The sequence below is a fragment of the Fistularia commersonii genome, chromosome 11 (assembly GCF_037954325.1).
Source record: "Fistularia commersonii isolate RoL2024-O1a breed Wild chromosome 11, RoL_Fcom_v1.0, whole genome shotgun sequence".
Classification (NCBI taxonomy): Eukaryota; Metazoa; Chordata; class Actinopteri; order Syngnathiformes; family Fistulariidae; genus Fistularia; species Fistularia commersonii.
Window position 1 is genome coordinate 15,736,993 of NC_141294.1, and position 22,352 is coordinate 15,759,344.

Here is a 22,352-nt window from a genome sequence, read left to right on the forward strand (position 1 = left end):
GGATTCCTCAGATTAGATCCGCACCTTCTCCTGTCTCACACGGGGTCACAGTGACCCCTGGATTCCGGCCCACTTCCTGCCGCACGCTCTGCAGGGAGCCAATCAGAGGGGAGTATGGGCCTGAAGGCGCCGCACAGGCCACGCCCCCTTCCAGACCAAGAAGTCCCCTCATTTCAAACCTGAATCTGATTAAACTTATTCTTATTATCATTATTATTATTATTTGTTGTTGTTGTTGTTGTTGTTGTTGTTGTTGTTGTTGTTGCGGTAAAAATCAATTTATACTTTCATTGATATACAGAACTGTCTCAGAAAATTAGAATATTATGATAAAGTTCTTTATCTTCTGTAATGCAATTAAAAAAACAAAAAATACTTTTTCATGATATTCCAATATTTTGAGATAGGATTTTTGAGTTTTTTTTAAGATGTAAGCCATAATTGGCGATATTAAGATAATAAAAAGCTTGCAATATTTCAGTTGATTTGTAATGAATCCAGAATGTATAACATTTTTGTTTTTGTAATTGCATTATAGAAAATAAAGAACTTTATCACAATATTCTAATTTTCTGAGACAGTCCTGTAGTTGTTTTCACAAACCACGATCAAATTTGAAGACATTTTTGATACAAATGACCTTAAAAACTCACCTGAAATTACCTTTTTTTATTATTAGAATTAGAATTTCATTTCATTTCATTCGATATCCTCCCGTCTGTTTCTGTTGGTCCAACTTTTAGGTTGACTTTTTGAAAAGAATAATGATAGAGTGACGGATGATGATAGAATATCTGGATCTCTGAGTCAGCAGGCGACTCCAGACCCCCCAGGGATTCTGCTGACGTTCAAGTAGCCGAAGGTCATGGAAGTCCATCCTGGTTTCCAGGCAGTTTCTGGATTTGATCAAACTTCCTCCTGCAACTCTTCCCTCAGATTCCTCCAGATGTTTGAGGAGATTCCCTTCTGTTGCGTCTGGACGAGCGTGTTCCTTTCCTCCAGAAGGCTGACTCACGGCTGAATGCAACGATTAATCATACTTGTGGTTGTTCGAAAGGACGTCACAGTGCCGGGACTGATTGTGAAACACTTTATTTTCCGCCGTAACAGATTTGTCTTCCACAGCTGTTTACATTTAGCTCGTTTTCTCACACTTTCTCAGGCTTTCTCACACAGCGACGCCCCCCCCCCACCCCTAATGCTAACGTGCAACCACGTGTACGTCGGGAGCCCTTTAATGCCACGTTGAAATAATGATTTCAAAAGAGAGACGTCCCTGAGAGGGGACCCTCTCTGCACACCGAGGGACGCCTTGAGGTCCTGAGGGAGAGGAGGCGACGCCTTCACTGTGGCGTCTGCAGGCCCTGGCGTGATCCTGACATTACGGCGAGGGGGGGAAGGAGGGCCCCAAAAGATAAGGTGACTCGCAAGTCACAAACATTCCCGGGAGGGAGTCAACCCTCTGCTCGTTTGCCCCGGGGCGCCGTAACCGCGGGGTTTCACAAAGTTTCAGGACGCAGCCCCAACCCCCGGAAAAAACACGGCCCGAGGCTACGCATTCTTTAAACGTCTACGGGCAGGAACGCGCTAAAAACTTCCAGGAGGAAGAGTCTCCAACCTCTAACCCTCTAGCCCTTCATCGACGGGGAAAAAAAAGCAAAACACGTAAGCTCCCTGAAACTATGAAAAATAGAAATTTACGGTTGATCTAATCTACAGAAAGAGAGACGTGAATGTTTACCACACTACCATCGTTATGCTTTTTAGCATGGATTCATAGAAAAATAGATTCTGTATACACGTGTTGTGACAGTTGAAAGTGTGTGTGCATGTGTGTGTGTGTGTGTGTGTGTGTGTGGGGTCCAGGTACTCTTAGCCCTCTAACCCTTGAGTAGCAGGCAGCTGCAGACACACACTTGAAGGATCTTCTGTTCCTGGTCATCCAGACCACTAGGGGGCGCTGTTGGACAAAACAAGGTCCTTCCAACGGGAAGAATTTTGCTGTCTGAAATCATATGAAGAGCAGCTCCTCCACCTGGGATGGAACTCAAACTTCTGAATGAATGTTTGACAGGTAGTGCTGAGACAAAACAGGAATACGCGCGCGTTGTGTGTGTGTGTGTGTGTGTGTGTGTGTGTGTGTGTGTGTGTGTGTGTGTGTCTTCATTGAACAAAAAATAAACCAAAATAGGGGAGGAGCTAAAGAATGCATGAATGAGTGAATACTAAGGGTCCCCATGATATTTCCTCTGTGTGTGTGTGTGTGTGTGTGTGTGTGTGTGTGTGTGTGTGTGTGTGTGTGTCTCCATGGTGATCAGCAGAGGGTGGACCCAGGGAGCAGCTCAGCGTCCGGGACGAACAGCTCCTTGTAGAGCGGCGGGAAGAGCGAGTGTGTGCTGAGCGGGTAGCGCTGGCCGAACCAGCGTAGCTTCTCCACGTGCAGCCGGCAGAGGGCGTGCAACAGCGTCCTCCGTTGGTAGAGCTGAGGAGGACAAGATCTCAAGATCTTCCACGACTGCGACGGGGACGTGAAGTGGAGAAGAAGCCTCTTTCACTCCCACCCACCTTCTGCATCAGACCCTCCTGGTTGTCCCGGCGTAGGATGTGTGTGAGACCCAGCTCCATGCTCCTCTGCAGGCGCTGCACCCTCACCCTGTCCTCCAGACATGGACGGTCTGTAAACACACACACACATAAACACACACAGTCAAACACTTGATTGCAGGAAAGCAACTGAGGAACAATGCTCCAGGACTTGGTGGTCTCCATGGAGACGGACTGGGTTCCCACCAGAACAACCAAACTTTCTGGCCTGAGATGAAATGAAAGGAATCTTCTTGGTGTCAAGAATTGTCAAAGTCAAAACCTCCCATGTGAGGGATAGAAGAGGGACAGGAGAAGGATCAGAAAAACTTTATTTGTCCCTGAGGGACAATTGGGAGGAAGGACAGGAGAAGGACAGGAGATGGAGAGAAGAAGGACAGGATATGGACACAAGGAGGGCAGTAGATGGACCGGTGATGGGCAGAAGAAGGACAGAAGGAGGTAAGGTGTTGGACAGGAGACTGTACAGGAGAAGGACATGAGGAGGGCTGGACATGGACAGGTGATGGACAAGAGGAGGACAGGAGGAGGGCAGGTGATGAGGAGAAGAAGGACAGAAGGACAGAAGATGGACAGGAGAAGGGCATGAGGAGGACTGGAGGAAGACAGTAGATGGACAGGTGATGGGAAGAAGAAGGACAGAAGGAGGACAGGTGATGGACAGGAGAAGGACACAAAGAGGACAGGAGTTGGACAAGAGGAGGACAGATGATAGCCAGAAGAAGGACAAGAGATGGACAGGTGATGGACAGGAAAAGGATAGGAGACTCACAGGTGATGTGCAGAAGAACAAGAGATGGAGAGATGATTGACAGGAGAAGGACAGGTGATGGACAGGAGAAGGACAGGTGATGGACAGGAGATTGCACAGGGGAAAGACATGAGGAGGACGGGAGATGGACAAGTGATGGACAAGAGGACAGGAGGAAGGCAGGTGATGGGCAGAAGGACAGAAGGACAGGTATAGTACAGAAGTATGACAGGAGATGGACAGAAGAGGACAAGAGATGGACAGGAAATGGACAGGTGTTTGACAAGAGGAGGACAGATGATAGACAGAAGAAGGACAAGAGATGGGCAGGTGATGGACAGAAGAAGGACAGGAGATGGACATGGGGAGTACAGGTGATGGGCAAAAGAAGGACAGAAGGAGTACAGGAGGAGGACAGAAGGACAGGAGTTGGACAGATGATGGACAGGAGAAGGACACGAGGTGGACAGGGGGAGGACAGGTGATGGGTAGAAGAAGGACAGAAGGACAGGAGTAGCACAGAAGTAGGGCAGGAGATGGACAGAAGAAGGACGGCAGATGGACAGGAGATGGACACAAGGAGGACAGGAGGAGGACAGGTGATGCGCAGAAGGACAGGAGATGGACAGGCGAGCAGACCTCACCTGCGTTGATCAGCACCAGAGCACTGAAGAGGGCGAGCTGCTGCTCGCTGAGCTTCAGATCACACATCCCATGGGCGAAGTCGAAGACGGCCGAGATCAGGTCCCCGCAGGCTGAGGCCAGGAGGGGGCGCCACAGAGCAGGGTTAGAGCCAGCATGATCACACACACACACACACACACACACACACACACACACACACACACACACACACTCACCCAAGGACTTGAAGACCTCAGTCCCTGCAAACTTGCCGTCGAAGAAGACCGTGTTGTTGTTGGTGTTGAAGAAACAGCTCATCCTCACCAGGACCACCTCCATGGAGCCTGATGGCAACAACAACACCGGTGAGAAGACGAGAAGGATGGAGGAGAAGAGGAGGAGGAGGAGGATGGAGAGGAAGAGGAGGAGGATGATGGAGGAGAAGAGGAGGAGGATGGAGGAGTGCAGTGGTGGTTGTGAGTCACCGGTCTTCAGGAGTGCGATCTGGTCATTCTGGCTGAGGCAGCGGAAGCCGGGCAGATGTTTGGCGAATTCCACCACGTACTGGACGGCCTCGGTCAGCTGGACGGCACAGTGCTGCCACATCTGCTCCAGCGGCTGCAGGACACACACACACACACACACACACACGCACACACACACACCTCAGTACTACTGTAGTGCTCTGCTCCAAGTACACTAAAACCTCTCTTACAAGTACTACCACTTTTACTACTACTAGACTACCACTTCTACTATCATCATTACTACTGTTACTATACTACCACTACTACCATGACTACTACTACTACTACCACTGTTACTACAACTACTACCACTGCTACTATTGCGACTATCACTATTACTACTACTAATGCTACTACTACTATGACTGCTACTACTACTAGACTACCACTTCTACTTTCATCACTATTACTACTAATGCTACTACTACTAAATTACCACTTCTACTACTAGCAGACTACCACTTCTACTATCATCACTACTACTGTTACTATACTACCACTACTACCATGACTACTACTACTACCACTGATACTACTACTACTACTAATACTATTGCTACTACTACTATGCCTCATCACTATCATCACTACTACTACTACTTCTACTCTACTACCACTTCTACTACTATGAAAACTATTACTGGACTACCACTAATACTATCACTACTACTACTGCTATTACTATTTCTACTATCACTACTACGACAGTGATGTGCAGTGAGGTTTATGGCTGGTGAGGCAGGAGAAGTGTGTGCCTCACTTAGTCGCTTTTCACTGCCATTTTATGATCGTTCAGCACAAGAAACTAGTAACACACACCCAGTTGTTGACAAATAGCACTACATTGGGAATGTAGTTCATTTGGCAAAAAAGTTTAAACATTTTAATTGCAAGATACAAAGAGACGGGAATACGGTCTGAGTGAAGAGCATACTGGCAGTCAGCTGTCATTGCACAATCTATGTTGAGGCTCAACTGTCGGCAGTCTCACCGCACGTCTCTTCACAGTATTTTAACAGTAAATCTGAAAACCCAGCGATCTAAAACCGGTGAAGTTAAATGAAAAATACCTTTATCGTGCAAATTGCTGATAAATATAACCATTTCATTATTGTTTTTTTATTTAATTTTTTTTCTTTCCAAGATTGACAAGTGAGGCACGGCCTCTCCTGCCTCCCCCGACTACATGTCACTGTACTACTACTACAACTACTGTCACTTCTACGATTCTTCTACTATCCTGACTGGTACTTCTACTGTACTACTACACTTTGGTGTAGTCTTCCACCTCCTCCCCTGAGCTGGTGAGATGATCTACCCGGGGTTAGTCATCGGAGGCCCATGTACATGTTCTGAACCCTGCCGTGATGCTGGCAGAGGTTCCTCCTGAGAGTGAAGGGTCTGAGGCGGCAGCGGCGGCTGAGAGGAGCACGTACTTTGCTCTGGTAGTCCTGGACCTCCTCCCTGCTGAAGATCTTCCACCTGAGGGCCTGCAGGTCCTCCGTCCGGTACTGAGCCGTGTCTCTGCTGGAGCGTACGACGATGGAGCACAGCTCGTCTGACCAACCAGAGGAGGGCGTCAGCGAGACCAGCAGACAAACGTCACTTTTTCATTCATCCATCCTGGTACAAACACTCATCCGTTCATCCTTGTTCTCCATGTTCAGATCCACAGTGATGAAGGTGTGCTGGTTCCCTCAGAGATGTCCACTCACCTACGTTCCTGGGAGGGTGTGAGTAGGTGGCGTAGGAGTCCTCCAGCGGGGCGTAGGGTCGGAGAGCCATGGGGTCGAGAGGAGGCGGTCTGGAGTCTAGACCTGAGGAGGAAGAGGAAGAGGAAGAGGAAGAGGAAGAGGAAGAGGAAGAGGAAGAGGAAGAGGAAGAGGAAGAGGAGAAAAAGGAGGAGGAAGAGGAATAAGAGGAAGAGGTGGAGGAGGAGGAAGAGGAAGAGGGGGAGAGAATGAGGAGGAAGAGAAGGAAGAGGAAAAGGTGGAGGAAGAAGAGGAGGATGAGTAGTAAGAGGAGGAAGAGGACGAGGTAGAGGAAAAGAAGGAAGAGGAGAAGGAGGAGGAAGAGGAGGACGAGGTAGGAAGAGGGAGAGGGAGAGGAAAAGGTGGAAGAAGAGGAGGAGGAGAACAGAAGAAGAAGAGTAGGAGGAAGAGGAAGAGGAAGAGGAAGAGGAAGAGGAAGAGGAAGAGGAAGAGGAAGAGGAGGCGGAAGAGGATGAAGAGAAGGATGAACGATATGCCCTTGTGGAGGGCTGTGCTGGTGTACCCAGCGGTGCGTCACCTCTGGCGTCAGCGTGGGAGCTCCCGTGCGCTCGTGGCGGCGGCAGGCCGGCGGCGTTCCTGTAGATCAAGTCTGACGGCTGCAGCTCTGCGGGAGTCAGCAGGAAGGGGTGGACGTCCGCGGAGTAGGACAGCAGCTCGGGGTCCCCGGAGAAAGTATAGGGCGACCCTACAGGCTGGAAGAGCTGCTGGGAGCGCTCAGGGCGGCCTTTGGCGGGGAAGGACAGCGCCGACCGAGACCCCGCCTCCGACGGCGGCGGCGGCGGCTGCTGCTGCTGCTGCTGGCGGTGCCTCTCCACCTCGGCGATCAGAGAGTCACGCTGGCGCTTAGACATCCGGCCAAACTTCACCGCTGAAGGGGGAGCACAGGGGGAGAGTATCAACCTGACCTGGAGGACACACGCCAAACACACACACACACACACACACACACTACAACCACAACTACTACTACTTCTTCTACTACTAGATTACTACTTCTACTACTACTACACACGGACACATCTCAGCAACCTTGGCGCTAATGTAGTTCTCTGAGTGCTCTGCTCCAAGTACACTAAAATCTTTTACAAGTACTACAACCACTACTTCTACTACCACCACTACTGCTACTACTAGTACTACTACTACTACTACTATACTACTACTACTACACACAAACACACACACAGACACTATGTGGCTCGCTCCTTGCACTGGCATGCAAGAAGCTAACCAGACTCCGCTCCAAGTACACTACAGCCTTTGTTACAATTACTGCAACCACTCCTACTATACTACCACTAATACTACTACTACCACCACTAATACTACTACTACACACTAACACACACACAACAATACCGGCAGAGCTGCTATGCAAGGAGCTAACCAGACCACAAGGAGCAACTGAGGGTTCAGTGTCTTGCCCAAGGACACTAAGACCTCGAGGCCCTGGATGGGGTCATGGATGGGGTCCCCGGGTGGGGTCCCCGGGTGGGGTCATAGGTGGAGTCATGGGTGGGGTCATGGGTGGGGTCATAGGTGGGGTCATGGGTGGGGTCTCTGGGTGGGGTCATGGGCGGGGGCTCGTCGGGGGCCTCACCGTCTCGACTCATCCCCTGGGCCAGGCACTTCTGCAGGCGGCAGTGCTGGCAGCGGTTCCTGCTGGAACGGTCGATGGGACAGTTGCTCTGCCTGGAACATGAGTACGACACCGTCGGCAGCTGGCTGCGCCGGAAGAAGCCCTGAGGACACGAGGAGGAGGAAGGTCAGTAGGAGGACACGGAGGTCAAGGAGAAACCATCTCAATGAAGACCGGTCTTCAGAATGTCCGTGAAGGTTCTCAGAGAAGATTCAAAACTCTACAACCAGGATGGACCATGAGTACAGTTCACTGAAGCTCTAGAGCTGAGATGGAACATCTGGGTGTGTGACCTGTGAAGAGCATCAGGGCAGGTCCACGGGTGGAGAACCCGTCAGACAGGCTCAGCAGCCAATGGACTGGAGGAGAAACATCTCGCAGTTGCCTGTGTGTGTGTTTGTGTGTGTGTGTGTGTGTGTGTGTGTGTGTGTGTGTGTGTGTGTGACGGGACCCTCCCACCTTGCAGCCCTCACAGGTGATGACCCCATAATGCACTCCAGAGGACTTGTCTCCGCAGATCTTGCAGGGGATGACTTCAATCTGGGCTGGGGATGAAATGAGAAGATCAGTTTGATGGTCAGGTCCTCCAGATGTTCTCCAGGAGAGATGATTAGATGGACCTCATCAGTACAGGGGCCCTGACTGAGGGGCCACCATGAGGAGAACAGAAAGGAGAATGCAAGGAGACCAGAGGGAGACCAGAAGGAGACCAAGAGCAGAATGGAAGGAGACCAAGAGGAGACCAGAAAAAGACCTGGAGGAGACCAGGAGGAGACCAGGAGGAGACCAGAAAAAGACCAGGAGGAGACCAGAAGGAGACCAGGAGACCAGGAGGAGACCAAAAAGAGACGAGGAGGAGAACGGAAGGAGACCAGGAGCAAACCAGGAGGAGACCAGGAGGAGACCAGAAGGAGACCAGGAGAAGAACGAGAGGAGACCAGGAGGAGACCAGGATGAGACCAGAAAAAGACCAGGAGGAGAACGGAAGGAGACCAGGAGGAGACAAGGAGGAGACCAGGAGGAGGCCAGAAAGAGACCAGGAGAAGAACGGGAGGAGACCAGGAGATCAAGAGGAAACCAAAAGAAGACCAGGAGGAGACCAGGAGGAGACTAGAAGGAGACCAGGAGGAGAACGGGAGGAGACCAGGAGGAGACCAGGAGACCAAGAGGAAACCAAAAGAAGACCAGGAGGAGACCAGGAGGAGACTAGAAGGAGACCAGGAGGAGAATGGGGGGAGACCAGGAGGAGAACGGGGGGAGACCAGGAGGATACCAGGAGACCAGGAGGAGACTAAAAGAAGACCAGGAGGAGGCCAGGAGGAGACTAGAAGGAGACCAGGAGGAGAACGGGGGGAGACCAGGAGGAGACCAGGAGACCAGGAGGAGACCAGGAGGAGACTAGAAGGAGACCAGGAGGAGAACGGGGGGAGACCGGGAGGAGACCAGGAGACCAGGAGGAGACCAAAAGAAGACCAGGAGGAGGCCAGGAGGAGACTAGAGGGAGACCAGGAGGAGAACGGGGGGAGACCAGGAGGAGACCAGGAGACCAGGAGGAGACCAGAAAAAGACCAGGAGGAGACCAGGAGACCAGGAGGTCCTCGTCCCCCCTCCTCACCCTCCTGTGAGATCGTAGCAGCATCAGGTATTTTCCACCCGACAACGCTCTTCTTCATGATACCGACTTGAAGAAACATCTGAGGGCAGCAGTGTGTGAGTGTGTGTTTCAGGTGGAGGAAGGGGGCGGAGCCTAAGACCTCGGGACTCTTTCAAGTGGCTGCCGCTCTTCTCAGAGTGAGTGTCCTCCCTCTAGATCCTCCAGACCTTCTCTATCTCGCTCACAAAGGACGCGCTGCCAGGAATACAACGCTTCCTTCATCACTGCCAGTAACACACACACATACACACACACACACACACACATCTATGCATCCACGCCCACTGTTCTATTGCGGTGATATTTTTTTCTTTTTTAAATCAAAGACAAGCTTTTTATTTCTGCAATACTGATAGTAGTAAGAAATAATCCTTCTTGTTATAATAAATATATTTATCTGTATAATCAAAAATAATTTTTGTATGATGTACACATAATCTGTACTATACATCTAATCTATAATATATAAAATCTATAATATACAAAGTGTATTATCTATGATATGTATAATATGGATATAATATACATACGATGTGCAAATATGATGTGCATAAAAGCTATATTATCCATAAAGATTAATAAACAATGATATATAAAAAACATATTCCTTAATAAACTTCTCACAATATATCATACAGATATAATGTATCATGTATAAGATATAAAATCTATAAAATCCAAATGTATATCCATTATCTATACTATGTGTATACGTGATGCCTTAACGTGACCAAGGTGTCTCATCTGTATAATTTATCAACTATAAGATATAAACGTATAACGTATAACGTATATCTATAATATGTAAAATGACTTCAATCATGTATAATATAATGTATTATTTGAAATACACATCATCTATAGTAGTTGATCGTTTAATTATTGCCTGTGTAATCAATGAATCAATGAGTGGATGTTATTCAGCCCCATCATGGGACCTCTGTGGGAGGAGCACATCAGTGTGTTTGTGTGTGTGTGTGTGTGTGTGTGTGTGTTCGTGTGTGTGTGTGTGTGTGTGCGTGCATGTGTGTGCCCTCCATCTGCCTGCACCCGCAGCCAACGGCGCCGCAGACACCAGCCTCTGACAGATGGACGTCTGGGGGGCGCGCACACACACACACACACACACACACTCACACACACACAAACGCACTAGCGCGCACACACGCATACACACTCTACTGGTGTGTATGCGTGGGCACAAGAGGGCACAAACTGAAACGCAGACACACACTGTGGTGGTGGACACACACCGGAGACATGGACACACACTGAGACGCAGACACACACTGAAGTCGTGGACACGCACTGAGACACAGACACACACCGAGGTCATGGACACACACCAAGGCTTTGGACACACACCGAAGCCTTGGACACAAACTGAGACGCAGACACACACAGAGGCCGTGAACACACACCGAGACACAGACACACACCGAGGCTGTTGACACACACGGAGACACAGATACAAACGGAGGGCGTGGACACACACTGAGACAAAGACACACACTGAGACAAAGACACACACTGAGACGCAGACACACACTGAACCCCTGAGACCTGCTGGACGTTCACACTCGTCCAAAAAGTCACATCTCATGCGTGTCTGCCACACATCACTGCGGCGCCGCCGACGCTGCTGCGACTGCCAACCTCAAACGAGAGGAAGTACAAGAAGGCCCGCAACCTTTCACTCCACACACACACACACACACACACACACACACACACAGAACACCTCTCATGCCACTGTTTGAGTTTCAGAAAGAAAAAAGTGATGAAAAGAAAGCAGAAATGAAGAGACGTCCGAGGCGGACGCCGTCATTTAGCATGAAATTGTGCCGCTCAGATCGTCGGACGCTTGTTTGATCCTTTGGGGGGCGACGGCTGTAACTGGAAAGGAAACATTCGCCGGCGGAGGCGGCATGACAGATTAGGCATGAAAGTTCCCCCGCGGCGGCGGAGAGGAAGGTGAGATGTCTGAGATTATTGAGATTAATCAAATCTCAGTTTGACAGTAATTTGTGAAGCAGGGCCCTTTGAAGGGCAGATATTCAAACGCTGGTAAAAACCTTTATCACCGTATCAGAACCCTGGCAGGGGTTCGCTCCTCATTCTGGGGACAAAATGATGGATTTTGAAAACGCACTTTTTTTTGTTCTTTCATGAGAACCGACTGTGTGAGTCGAAACCCAAAACCAGACCAGAGGAGAAAACTCAAAGTGGAAGTTCTACTAACAGAGCACCATACACCATACACTCACAATAATATAATATAATATATAATAATATATAATAATATAATATAATATAATATAACATAATATAACATAATATAACATAATATATAATATAATATAATATAATGTATATAATATAATATGATATAATATAATATAATATGTTAACCGTAATATAATAAGATGTAATAATATATGATAACCATGATAAAATAACAACATTCGATATTAAAATAATGTTAATATAATGTATTATAATGTAATATAATACTATCACTACCACTGATATATTATTACTATTACTATTACTATTACTATTATACTATTATACTATTATTTATTATTGTTATGTTGTACTTGAAACTCTGGCACAACAATTTCCTTCGGAAATAATAAAGTTGTTCTTGTTCTTATTCTTAAAAACAATAATAATAATATAACAATAATAATGTTGTAATGATAAAGATAAATAATCTACTTAAAAATGGCTGCTTGATTTATATCAGAATGATCTAATATTAAATAACTTATGAAAATGAAATAAATTGAAAATAAACTGCCACGCGAGTGCTGATTTTTGTGTGTGTGTGTGTGTGTGTGTGAGAGAGAGAGAGAGAGACCGCCAAACAACCTTCAATTCGTTTCTTCTCGTAGCAAAAGAGGCGGAGAAGATCAATGACACACTGTTTCTTAAATATGAACGTATCCGTGCAACCCAATCAGACAACTAATCAATTAATCGATAGAAATAATCAATACGTGGATATCAAGGTTGGATTTCTCTCCTCTGGGCTGAACTTAGAGAGAAGATGGAGAAAGAAGAAGAAAGTCTTGCTTCTCAGCTCAGAGGAGAGGAGAACATCTTCCAGAAGACACACTGTGATCAATACCCAGGATTATTGATCAATTACTAAATTCAACCCAGACGCCTCAGCTCAAATATAATACCATAACTACATTTTATTCATTCATTCATTCATTCAAAAAGAAACTTGAAATTTCCCCACTGTGGCACGATTTAAAGGAAATATCCATTCACTCATATGACATGATAATATATATCAAAACATGATATACTTTTTTTTAATTATATCAAATTACCATATGATATTATATTTAAATAGCATATAAATAAAAAATAGAGTCCCGATGAAATGTATTTGCAGGCGTTGCAGGACAAGTGCACGCACACACACACACACACACACACACACACAAACACAACGCACGCAAGGGACATTTTAAAATAACAAAAATATTATATCATATTATATTTACTGGAATAGAATATGACTATAATTATCCCACAGTGGTAAAATATCCATATAGTCTTTATACAATAATGTAATATATTATAATATTATTGGATGTCATGTGATACTATTGTAAGCTATGTGATATATTAAATTAAGATAAGATATGCTTTCTTGATTATATTATATTGTATAATATTATAATATATCATATTACATTATGTTATATTGAATAGAATAAAATAGAATAGAATGTCTTTAATTGTCCACCAGAAGGGAAATGTCATAAATACAATAATATTATATAATAGAAATATAATAATGATAATAAATATTATATTATATTATATTATATTATATTATATTATATTATATTATGTTATATTATATTATATTATATTATATTATATATTCCGTCCATCTTCTGACGCGAATCCTCCACTCAGGATCGCGCGGATATGATATGATATGATATGATATGATATTATATTTTATATTATATTATTGTATGGTATGTGATATTATGAAAGTGTACCCGTGGAAGCCACGAGTGGTTACACTGATAATTGAGTGTGACATTGTGTCTACATGCAGAAGCGGGTCGTGGTCTGAGGAACACCTATTTTTGAAATGTTGTGTCATTCATAAAACCCTTTCCTGTTCTACCTTAGCAGACCTAAACCTGGACCCGGACCTGAACCCAGAGGACAGGACCCGACGGATACGAAGCGATATGAAGGCTGCGTTCAGAGGAACGCGGTGAAGATCGGCCGGAGGAAAACGACCAGTTCGACAAAACATCGGCTGGGAACATGCAGGAAAAACAAAGGGGAAGGAGAAATCAATGAGGGCCTCGTTGGAGGCAGTGATGGCACGCCACGGCTGTTAGCTGCGATGGTGAATGTGCACGCGTTTGTGTGTCAGTGTGTGTGCGTGTGTGTGTGTGTGTGTGTGTGCGTGTGTGTGGGCGGGGGGTTGTCAGTCGTTGGAAACGACTGTCACCCTCAACTCATCGGGCTTCGTTGCAAACCTGCCTGTCAGCAGGTTGTTTACACAAACGGACAGAAAAACCTCAACTTTCCTGTGTAGGAAGAACCTTACCTTGGTACACACACACACACACACACACACACACACACACACACACCACACACACCACACACACACACATACACGCATGCATACACCCGCTCACCTTATGTTGAGACACAGATACACACACACGAATGCATGCGTGCATACAAACACATGGACACACATACACAAACAAAGTAACACACACATGTACGTGCACACACACACACATATACATACAGATGCGTATACACACACACACACACATGCATACACACACTCTCCTTATGTTGTGTGTGTGTATCTTCTCAGATACACACACACAAAAGCATGCATGCATACAAACACGTGCGTGCGCGCGCACACACACACACACACAAAGAGACACAGACATGTACACATACACACAGTGGACACATACACACAACACACACAATCTCACGCATTCACACACGCACAAACACACATAAACATACAGATACACACACATGCAAGCACATAAACATACACACACAGACACGTACATGCACACAAAGAGACACACACATGTATACACACACTCACCTTATGTTGAAACACATACACATACATGCATGCATACAAACACATGCACACGCAAACCCACACACAAACACACACAGACGTATACATGCACAGACATTCACGCATACACCATACATCCAGATAAACACACACCTACATACACACACAAGATATAAACACATGCATGCACACGCTCACCTTATGTTAAAACAAAGATACACACACACACACACACACAGATGCATGCATGCGCAGATAGACACACACATGCACGCGTAGACACACACACATACAAAACAAAATGTGTTAACATACAAAAGAATATGAACACACACATACACATGCCCATCTTATGTTGTAACACATAGATACACACACATGCATGCATCCAAACACATGCGCGCACACACACACACACACACACACACACACACACACACACAGATATCATCTAGCTAAAGAGCAAGTTTCTGGATGATTCCAGTGGTTATTCTTCTCTTCACAACATCGCAAGCAGAAACACCTAAACATCTCAAGCTCTGCAGGTTCCATATCGTCATCTTCATCTTAATATCTTATCTCTATCTTAACATCGTCGTGTCTGTGTGTGTGTGTGTGTGTGTGTGTGTGTGTGTGTGTGCGCGTGTGTGTGTGTGTGTGTGTGCACCTTCACGCCAGGGTGTCTGGCTGAAGATCTTATCACAAGCACCGAGAACGAGAGGAAGGTTTCAGAGCGTCCAACCTTCAGATCTTCTCATTCTCCATCCTTTTCTCCATCAGGAGATCAACCCCGGTGAGGTGTGTGTGTGTGTGTGTGTGCGTGTGTGTGTGCGTGTGTGTGTGTGTGTGCATTCCAGTGCGCTCGTTAACAATATTTTTAGCTGCAGTGACGTCACAGCAGATATTTACTTATCAGCTCTGCTTATCAGCTCACAGCTGCGGGAGCAAGATAGGAGCATCTCAGCGCCGTCTGTGAGCAGCTGCAGATCTACGTGTGTGTGTGTGTGTGTGTGTGTGTGTGTGTGTGTGTGTGTGTGTGTGTGTGTGTGTGTGAGGTCGGTCCTGAGATGATGCGCTGTGGTCGTGAAGCCTCATGTTTGCTCTTCTTTCGTTTGTCAGCCTGTTTGTAAATTAAGCATCAGAAGCAGCTGAAGATACTCATCTTTCCAGAGCTGCTGTTTATTTATCGTGACCTTCTGTGAAGCTGTAGAACCTGTAGGACATGAGATGTCCTCAGGTGGAGACCATGGGATTCTGTGTGTGTGTGTGTGTGTGTGTGTGCACATACTAGCCCCCCCCCTTCTCAGAATCAATAAACTTCTGCATGGAACCATGAAGATGATGAGCGGTCCACAGGAGGTGACAATGAAGGTCAAGCTGCACTTGGTTGCAGGTCTGAAGAACCTCAACACACATCTGATTCTCACCATCCGACAGCTACACACACACACACACACACACACTTTGATCCAGCTCCGATCTTTTCCATCCAACACATTTCAGGATGTGAGAAGAAGACGGAAGGTGGAGGAGGAGGAGCTGAAACATCTCACTCTCGGAGATAGTCAGAACCTTCAAGAACCGCTCCGAAAACCTGATGAAAGACCATGATCCACACACACACACACACACACACACACCAAAGAACTTCCTACCTCGCATCATCCTCACTCCTCCACTGGTGTCAGATGTTTGTCTCACTTTCAAATTCACTCCCCGTGTCACTTTGACTCTCTCTTGTCGTCGTCTTCCCCTCTTCTGTCTCACTCCTGCAGCAGCAGGTCTTCTGACGCCTGTCGGCCTCAGTGCAAACGTTCATACCTCAGAACGTCAGTCCCCCCCTGCGTCTCCGCCCCGGTGTGTGTGTGTGTGTGTGTGTGTGTGTGTGTGTGTGTGACAGACAAGGAAATGGGGGACAGTCCCCTAGTCTGGGTTCAGTGTTTGAAAGTGTGTTTTGTCAGAGTGTGGGAGGGAGAAGGTCGGGGCCCTGGCGGTGAGGTTCGAGGTTCTCCCCCGTTCGCCCGCGATCTGCACCCGATGGTCCTCCAGGAGACTCGGAGAAGACACACAGGGTGGAGAACGTGAAGAACATGAAGCTGGATCTTCTATCTGAGGACCAGGAGCTCCATGAGGGAGCAGGTGTGCTCACGCTGTGGTGGAGAGTTTGAAACCAGAGGGGAGGTAAAAAAAGACGCCTCCTTATCGCTGGCATCTGAATGCAGGGGTGTGTGTGTGTGTGTGTGTGTGTGCGTGTGTGTGTGTGTGTGTGTGTGTGTGTGTGGGTGGGTGGGGGGCTCACAGGTGCAACTAATGGCCCGACTCCAGCGAATCCAGCGTCAGTGTGTCACCATACAGGTGCAGGGTCGGCGTTCAGTAACCGCATCGCATGCAAAAATATCTAGCACAGCGTCTCACACACACACACACACACACACACACACACACACACATACACGTTCAGCATTTCATGTAGTACTTACTGAGATGAGTCTTCTTGGACACGACTCCTCCTGGGGAACAAAAACACGGCGTCAGCGAATCCGAGCTGGACAGTAGCTGAACATCTGAACATCTCCACGCCGCTTCGAACGGCGAGCGTCACGAAAACACCAAGACCGGATCATCTGACCTTTACCCCAAACCTGAGAATGTACTAGAACCTTCAGGTGACCTTTGGATTGAGGTTAACCAACCACTGGCGTGAGGGTTAGGTGGTAGGTAACCAGGTGTGTGTGTGTGTTTTGGTTCATTCTCAATTCATAATAAAGGAGTCATCGACCTCCTGAAAGCTGCTCAGGAGTTCACCTTAACAGATACCGTGTGGCTCCTCCAGCTCTTCTTCTGGTGAGGAGCACCTTCAGACCAGGTGACCTCCTTCGCTTGGAGATTCCATGGCTTTGCTGAAGAAGCTTTTATAAACTCGTGAACTCTGAAACCAAGCCGACCTTCTGACGGTGAGATCCAGCTACCATCAGGCCGCAGCTCACATCTGCAGAAGATGGTCTCCTTCTGCTTCCTGTGGCTCGCTGCCAGAGCAGGAAACATCTGCTCCCGTCCGCCTGGACGCAGAACCTGCGGCGGCTCCTCAGACAGGAACTGAGGAGCAGAAGGTCGGCCTCCAACAGCGGGCGGCGGCGGGAAGCGAGCCGAGCCCGCGGGTCCACCACGGACCTCATCACGCCGAAGACCAGGAGCTCCGGAACCAGACCTGAGAGGTGGGATCTCCACGGCGGATGAGTGAGTCCAGAGTACTCGAGTATTTCCAGGACCAGGAGCAAGGTCAGAGAAGGTCAAAGGAGGTCCATTCATCCAACAGTTTACACACACACACACACACACACACACACACATACATACACACACAGGGACATCACAAGGTAAGATCGTAGCTGAGCATCTTTCGCAATGGGCCTTTGTGAGTGTGTGTGTGTGTGTGTGTGTGTGTGTGTGTGTGTGTGTGTGTGTGTGTGTATGGGTATCAATGGAGGAGCGAGCCGGTGTGTGTCGGCCCTCTGTGGTTTCCACTCCTCTTTTGCTCATCACTGTACTTTTGCTTCATAGGCAAAATGAGCGGCATGAAAGCGGAGCAGACACACACACACACACGCGCGCACACACACACACACACACGCAAACACATACACACACACACGGAAAGCCTCCAGGCGGCTGAGACATTTCCACCCACTGCTTTCAGATGATTTATAAATAAAGTGGAAACGATGATCGACCTGAATTTTCTCCATGCAGACGCAATCGATGCGTTCCATGCGTGTTCCATACATGTTCCATACGTGTTCTTCATGAGTTCTACACGCACTCCGAACGCACCTACACGTGTTCTATACAGGTTTGTCACCCATTCTATATACATTCTGCACATGTCCTTTACATGTTCTATACATGTTCTTTAGTAGCTCTACAGGACTGTCTCAGAAAAATTAGAATAATGTGATAAAATTCTTTATCTTCTGTAATGCAATTACAAAAACAAATACACACACACACACACACACATACATACATTATCATTCTTTATCTTCTGTAATGCAATTACAAAAACAAAAATGTTATACATTCTGGATTCATTACAAATCAACTGAAATATTGCAAGCCTTTTATTATTTTAGTATTGCTGATTAAGGCTTACAAATTAAAAAAACTCAAAAATCCTATCTCTAAATATTAGAATATCATGAAAAAGTATATATTTTTTTTAATTAAATTTTTTATTACTATTTTATGTATTTATTTACATATTCTTTATGTGTTCTATACACATTTTACACATCTTCTTTTTTGGAACTTTTAACATTTATTATCATTATTACTTATTATGTATTATTATTTTATTTTCTGTTCTTTATGTGTTCTATACACATTTTACACATGTTCTTTATTGGAACTTGTTTAAATTAATTATTATCAAGTATTATGTTTAAATATTTTTCTATAGGTTCTACTAGTGCTATATATACATTCTACACATCTTTATTGGGACATATTTAATTTTTATTTTTATTATATCTTAATCTCATTTATTTAATTTTATTGATCGTTTACTTATATGTTCTACACATGCTTTGTACACATTCTGTATTGGAACTGTTTATTGGAACTTTTTTTAAAATGTAGATATCTTTAATATGTAAGTAATTTATTCACTAATTATTGTGTGTAAAGTGTGTAATGTGTTCCATACATTTTTTGTTGGAATTTATCTATCTTTTAATTTATTTATACGTTCTATTTGTGTTTTATACACATTCTTGACAGGTTCTACAGCAGTTTTTTTTTTCCCCATCGGGGTGTTTTGGAGGTCCTGTAGATGCAAAGCTCATCCTATAGATGAACACTGTTCATCACCGCGTGGTCCACCAGACGTCCACCAGACGTCCTCAGACGCCCTCAAGATGTCCTCAGACGTTCCTTGGGGACGAACACCAGTTCTCAATATGAATCCGACGGGAGTCTGTCAGCAGACCATCTCCAGCAGGCTCTGCAGACCTTCTACCTTCTACGAAGCCGAAGTCTGTCGGTCAGGTATCTGAACCCTGATCCAAGAGCGTGGTGTTTGTAAAGCCTATGACAACACTGACACACACACACACACACACACAAGCGCAGAAAGGTTGAGAAACAGGAGAAAAGTCCCACAGCAGCCACCAAAAGCCACGAGCTCATCAGCTCCAGAAGTGTCTGCTCAGCATGCCGGCGAACAGCGACCGCAGAAAAACTCCGCCTCCGCCCCGTTCCGAGCGGCGTCTCTCTGAGTTCTAGCTGACGCCGCTCTTCACCAAAACACCTTCACGAGGATTCCCGCCGTCGAGAAGTTCTTCTCCGATCGGCACCACCTTCACATCTGGACTAGAAGATCCAGAAACCGTCTCACGGATTCAAGACAGAGACGTTGAATCCATGAAGGATTCACCCTCATGGTGGAGGAGAAGGTCTGAAATGGAGACTTGAGAACCTCCACCATCCCATGGAGTCTCTCACCCAGAGAACCCGACATGATGGGATGTCTCCATGTCTCCAGCTCAGGAGATGGTCCTCCTTGTCTGACGGAGGCCGACGGAAGCTCGGAATAGAAGCGCAGAGGCCGAAAACAGGAGCGGCAGCTAATCCCGGGGGATTAGCCCAGATTAGCTCCCATGTTAGCCGCTCTCACAGCTCCTCAGCCCCGGACGATGGATGAGTGAGAAGAAGAAGAAGATCAGGCCAGGACCAGCACGTTCTTCTGTGAGGAACAGCGGACCGAGGGGGGGGTTCCGATCGATCCCTATCGATCAATAATCGGTCGGATCGATCACGGGGCTCTCGTTCGCGGGGACGGCGGGAAGATCTCCTACCTGTCCTGGACGGCCGATCATCTGGAAACACGTCGAGCTCCTCATAGTCCATGACGGCTGGGTGAATGCTGCAGGTCCCTGCGCGCACTACCTGCACACACACACACACACACACACACACACACACACACATGGATGAGCCGTGCGCTGACCCCTCCTGCGCTGTTAGCCGACCTGAAGCCAGACCGTTACCGGACTCACCTGTGGTTCAGACGCCCGGGTAGATGCAGACGCTCCAGGACACGCACAGCCATGATGTCTCCTCCTGGTTCTTCTCCTGGTTCTTCTCCTGGTCCTGGTCCTGGTCCACCTGCTCCTCTGCTCCGGCAGCAGAGAGCAGAGTGTAGCCGTCCTCCCCTCCCCGAGGGAGTTATGTCACCGGCCGTTACGTAACAGCGGATCGGGTTCTGCCTCGTAGAGCCATGGAGGAACATAATCCAGGGGGGTTCTTCACGGAGAACATCACTCTGAATAAATCATTATTTACTGTGGCTTTCTCTCTACACACACACACACACACGGGGGGGGGTTTTCACTGTTATTATTGTTATAATAGCTATTATCATATTCCCCGTCCATCCTCAACATCTTCTCCACCACTTGGTGCCTCCAAGGGGTTTTTACATCTGCGCCGACATTGTGACCACCAGAGGGCGCGTTCCGGGGGGTCGGCGGAGATGTTTCGGGACGTCCTGCTGAGGACCTCTGGATGGCACGAAAGCGCCTCCTGGATCTTTTTGAAACATCTCGGTAGGAAAGCGAGTCTGGTTCTCACCCTCCTGCAGCGGAGCTGGCAGAGCGAGTGGGCGTGAAGAAGGTGAAGAATGTGAAGAACAGACGTTGACTCACAGTCACCACTTTAAAGGGGCTCCACGGCCCTGTGAAGATCTGTGAAGATCTGTGAAGATCTGGAGGAGGCCTCGCTTTCTGTCCAAACACCGCAGGCTGCCGGCGCTCTGAGACGGGAGGCCCTCGCTGATCTTCTGACAGGATGGTGGTTTTAACTGAAAGTTAAAAACAACTACCACACACACACACACACACACACACACACACAGACGTGCGTGCACACTTCCCTCCCCAAACCTGACCACATGACAATTCTAGGGAAAGAGCAGAAAATTTACTGATGCCGTTGTTTTGACCTGCGCATGAACACACACACACACACACACACACACACACACACACACACACACACCTTGATTATCTCCAACTGGTGTATTGTGTGTTCATGGTTAAAAACAGAGGTGAAGATAGTCATCAGATGTTCATTGACTTCATGACCATCATCTCACACACACACACACACACACACAAACTCTCACATACACACACACACACTCCATCTCACACGCACACACATACACACTCCCTCTCACACACACACTCACATGCACACGCACTTTCATGCACTGTCTCTCTGTCTTTCTCTCTCTCTAACACACACACACACACACACACAGACGCACACACACACACACACCTTGATTATCTCCAACTGGTGTATTGTCTGTTTATGGGTAAAAACAGAGGTGAAGATAGTCATCAGATGTTCATTGACTTCATGACCACAACACATCATCTCTCTCACACACACACACACACACACACACACACACACACACACACACACACACACACACACACACACACACACACACACACACACACATAGATGAAGGCTGATAATATGGTGAGGATGAACAAGAAGAAGGTGGACAGAGAACGGATGCAGAGGTGGAGAACAGGAGGCGTCGCCTCTTCAGATGACAAAACACACACACTCACGTGGAAACTGTGTGTGTGTGTGTTT

General features: G+C 47.0%; 1 protein-coding gene across 3 annotated transcripts; it reads right to left on the reverse strand.

Moving 5' to 3' along the window:
• Nucleotides 1-1,160: 1,160 nt before the first annotated feature.
• On the reverse strand, nt 1,161-22,308 carry rorc (RAR-related orphan receptor C). 3 transcript variants are annotated; one of them, XM_086155280.1, is made up of 13 exons: nt 20,738-22,308; nt 20,537-20,627; nt 17,165-17,194; nt 8,377-8,462; nt 7,879-8,020; nt 6,796-7,146; nt 6,222-6,323; nt 5,943-6,064; nt 4,465-4,597; nt 4,216-4,323; nt 4,000-4,110; nt 2,566-2,675; nt 1,161-2,482 (listed from the first exon to the last, which is right to left on the reverse strand). In XM_086155280.1, the coding sequence occupies exons 2-13, from the start codon at nt 20,586-20,588 to the stop codon at nt 2,315-2,317; spliced, it is 1,515 nt and encodes a 504-aa protein (XP_086011406.1). In that variant the 5' UTR covers nt 20,589-20,627; nt 20,738-22,308; the 3' UTR covers nt 1,161-2,314. The 3 variants fall into 3 exon arrangements, with proteins under 3 accessions (XP_086011406.1, XP_086011409.1, XP_086011407.1); XM_086155283.1 differs by lacking the exon at nt 8,377-8,462; XM_086155281.1 differs by lacking the exons at nt 17,165-17,194; nt 20,537-20,627; nt 20,738-22,308 and adding an exon at nt 16,340-16,437.
• Nucleotides 22,309-22,352: the final 44 nt, after the last annotated feature.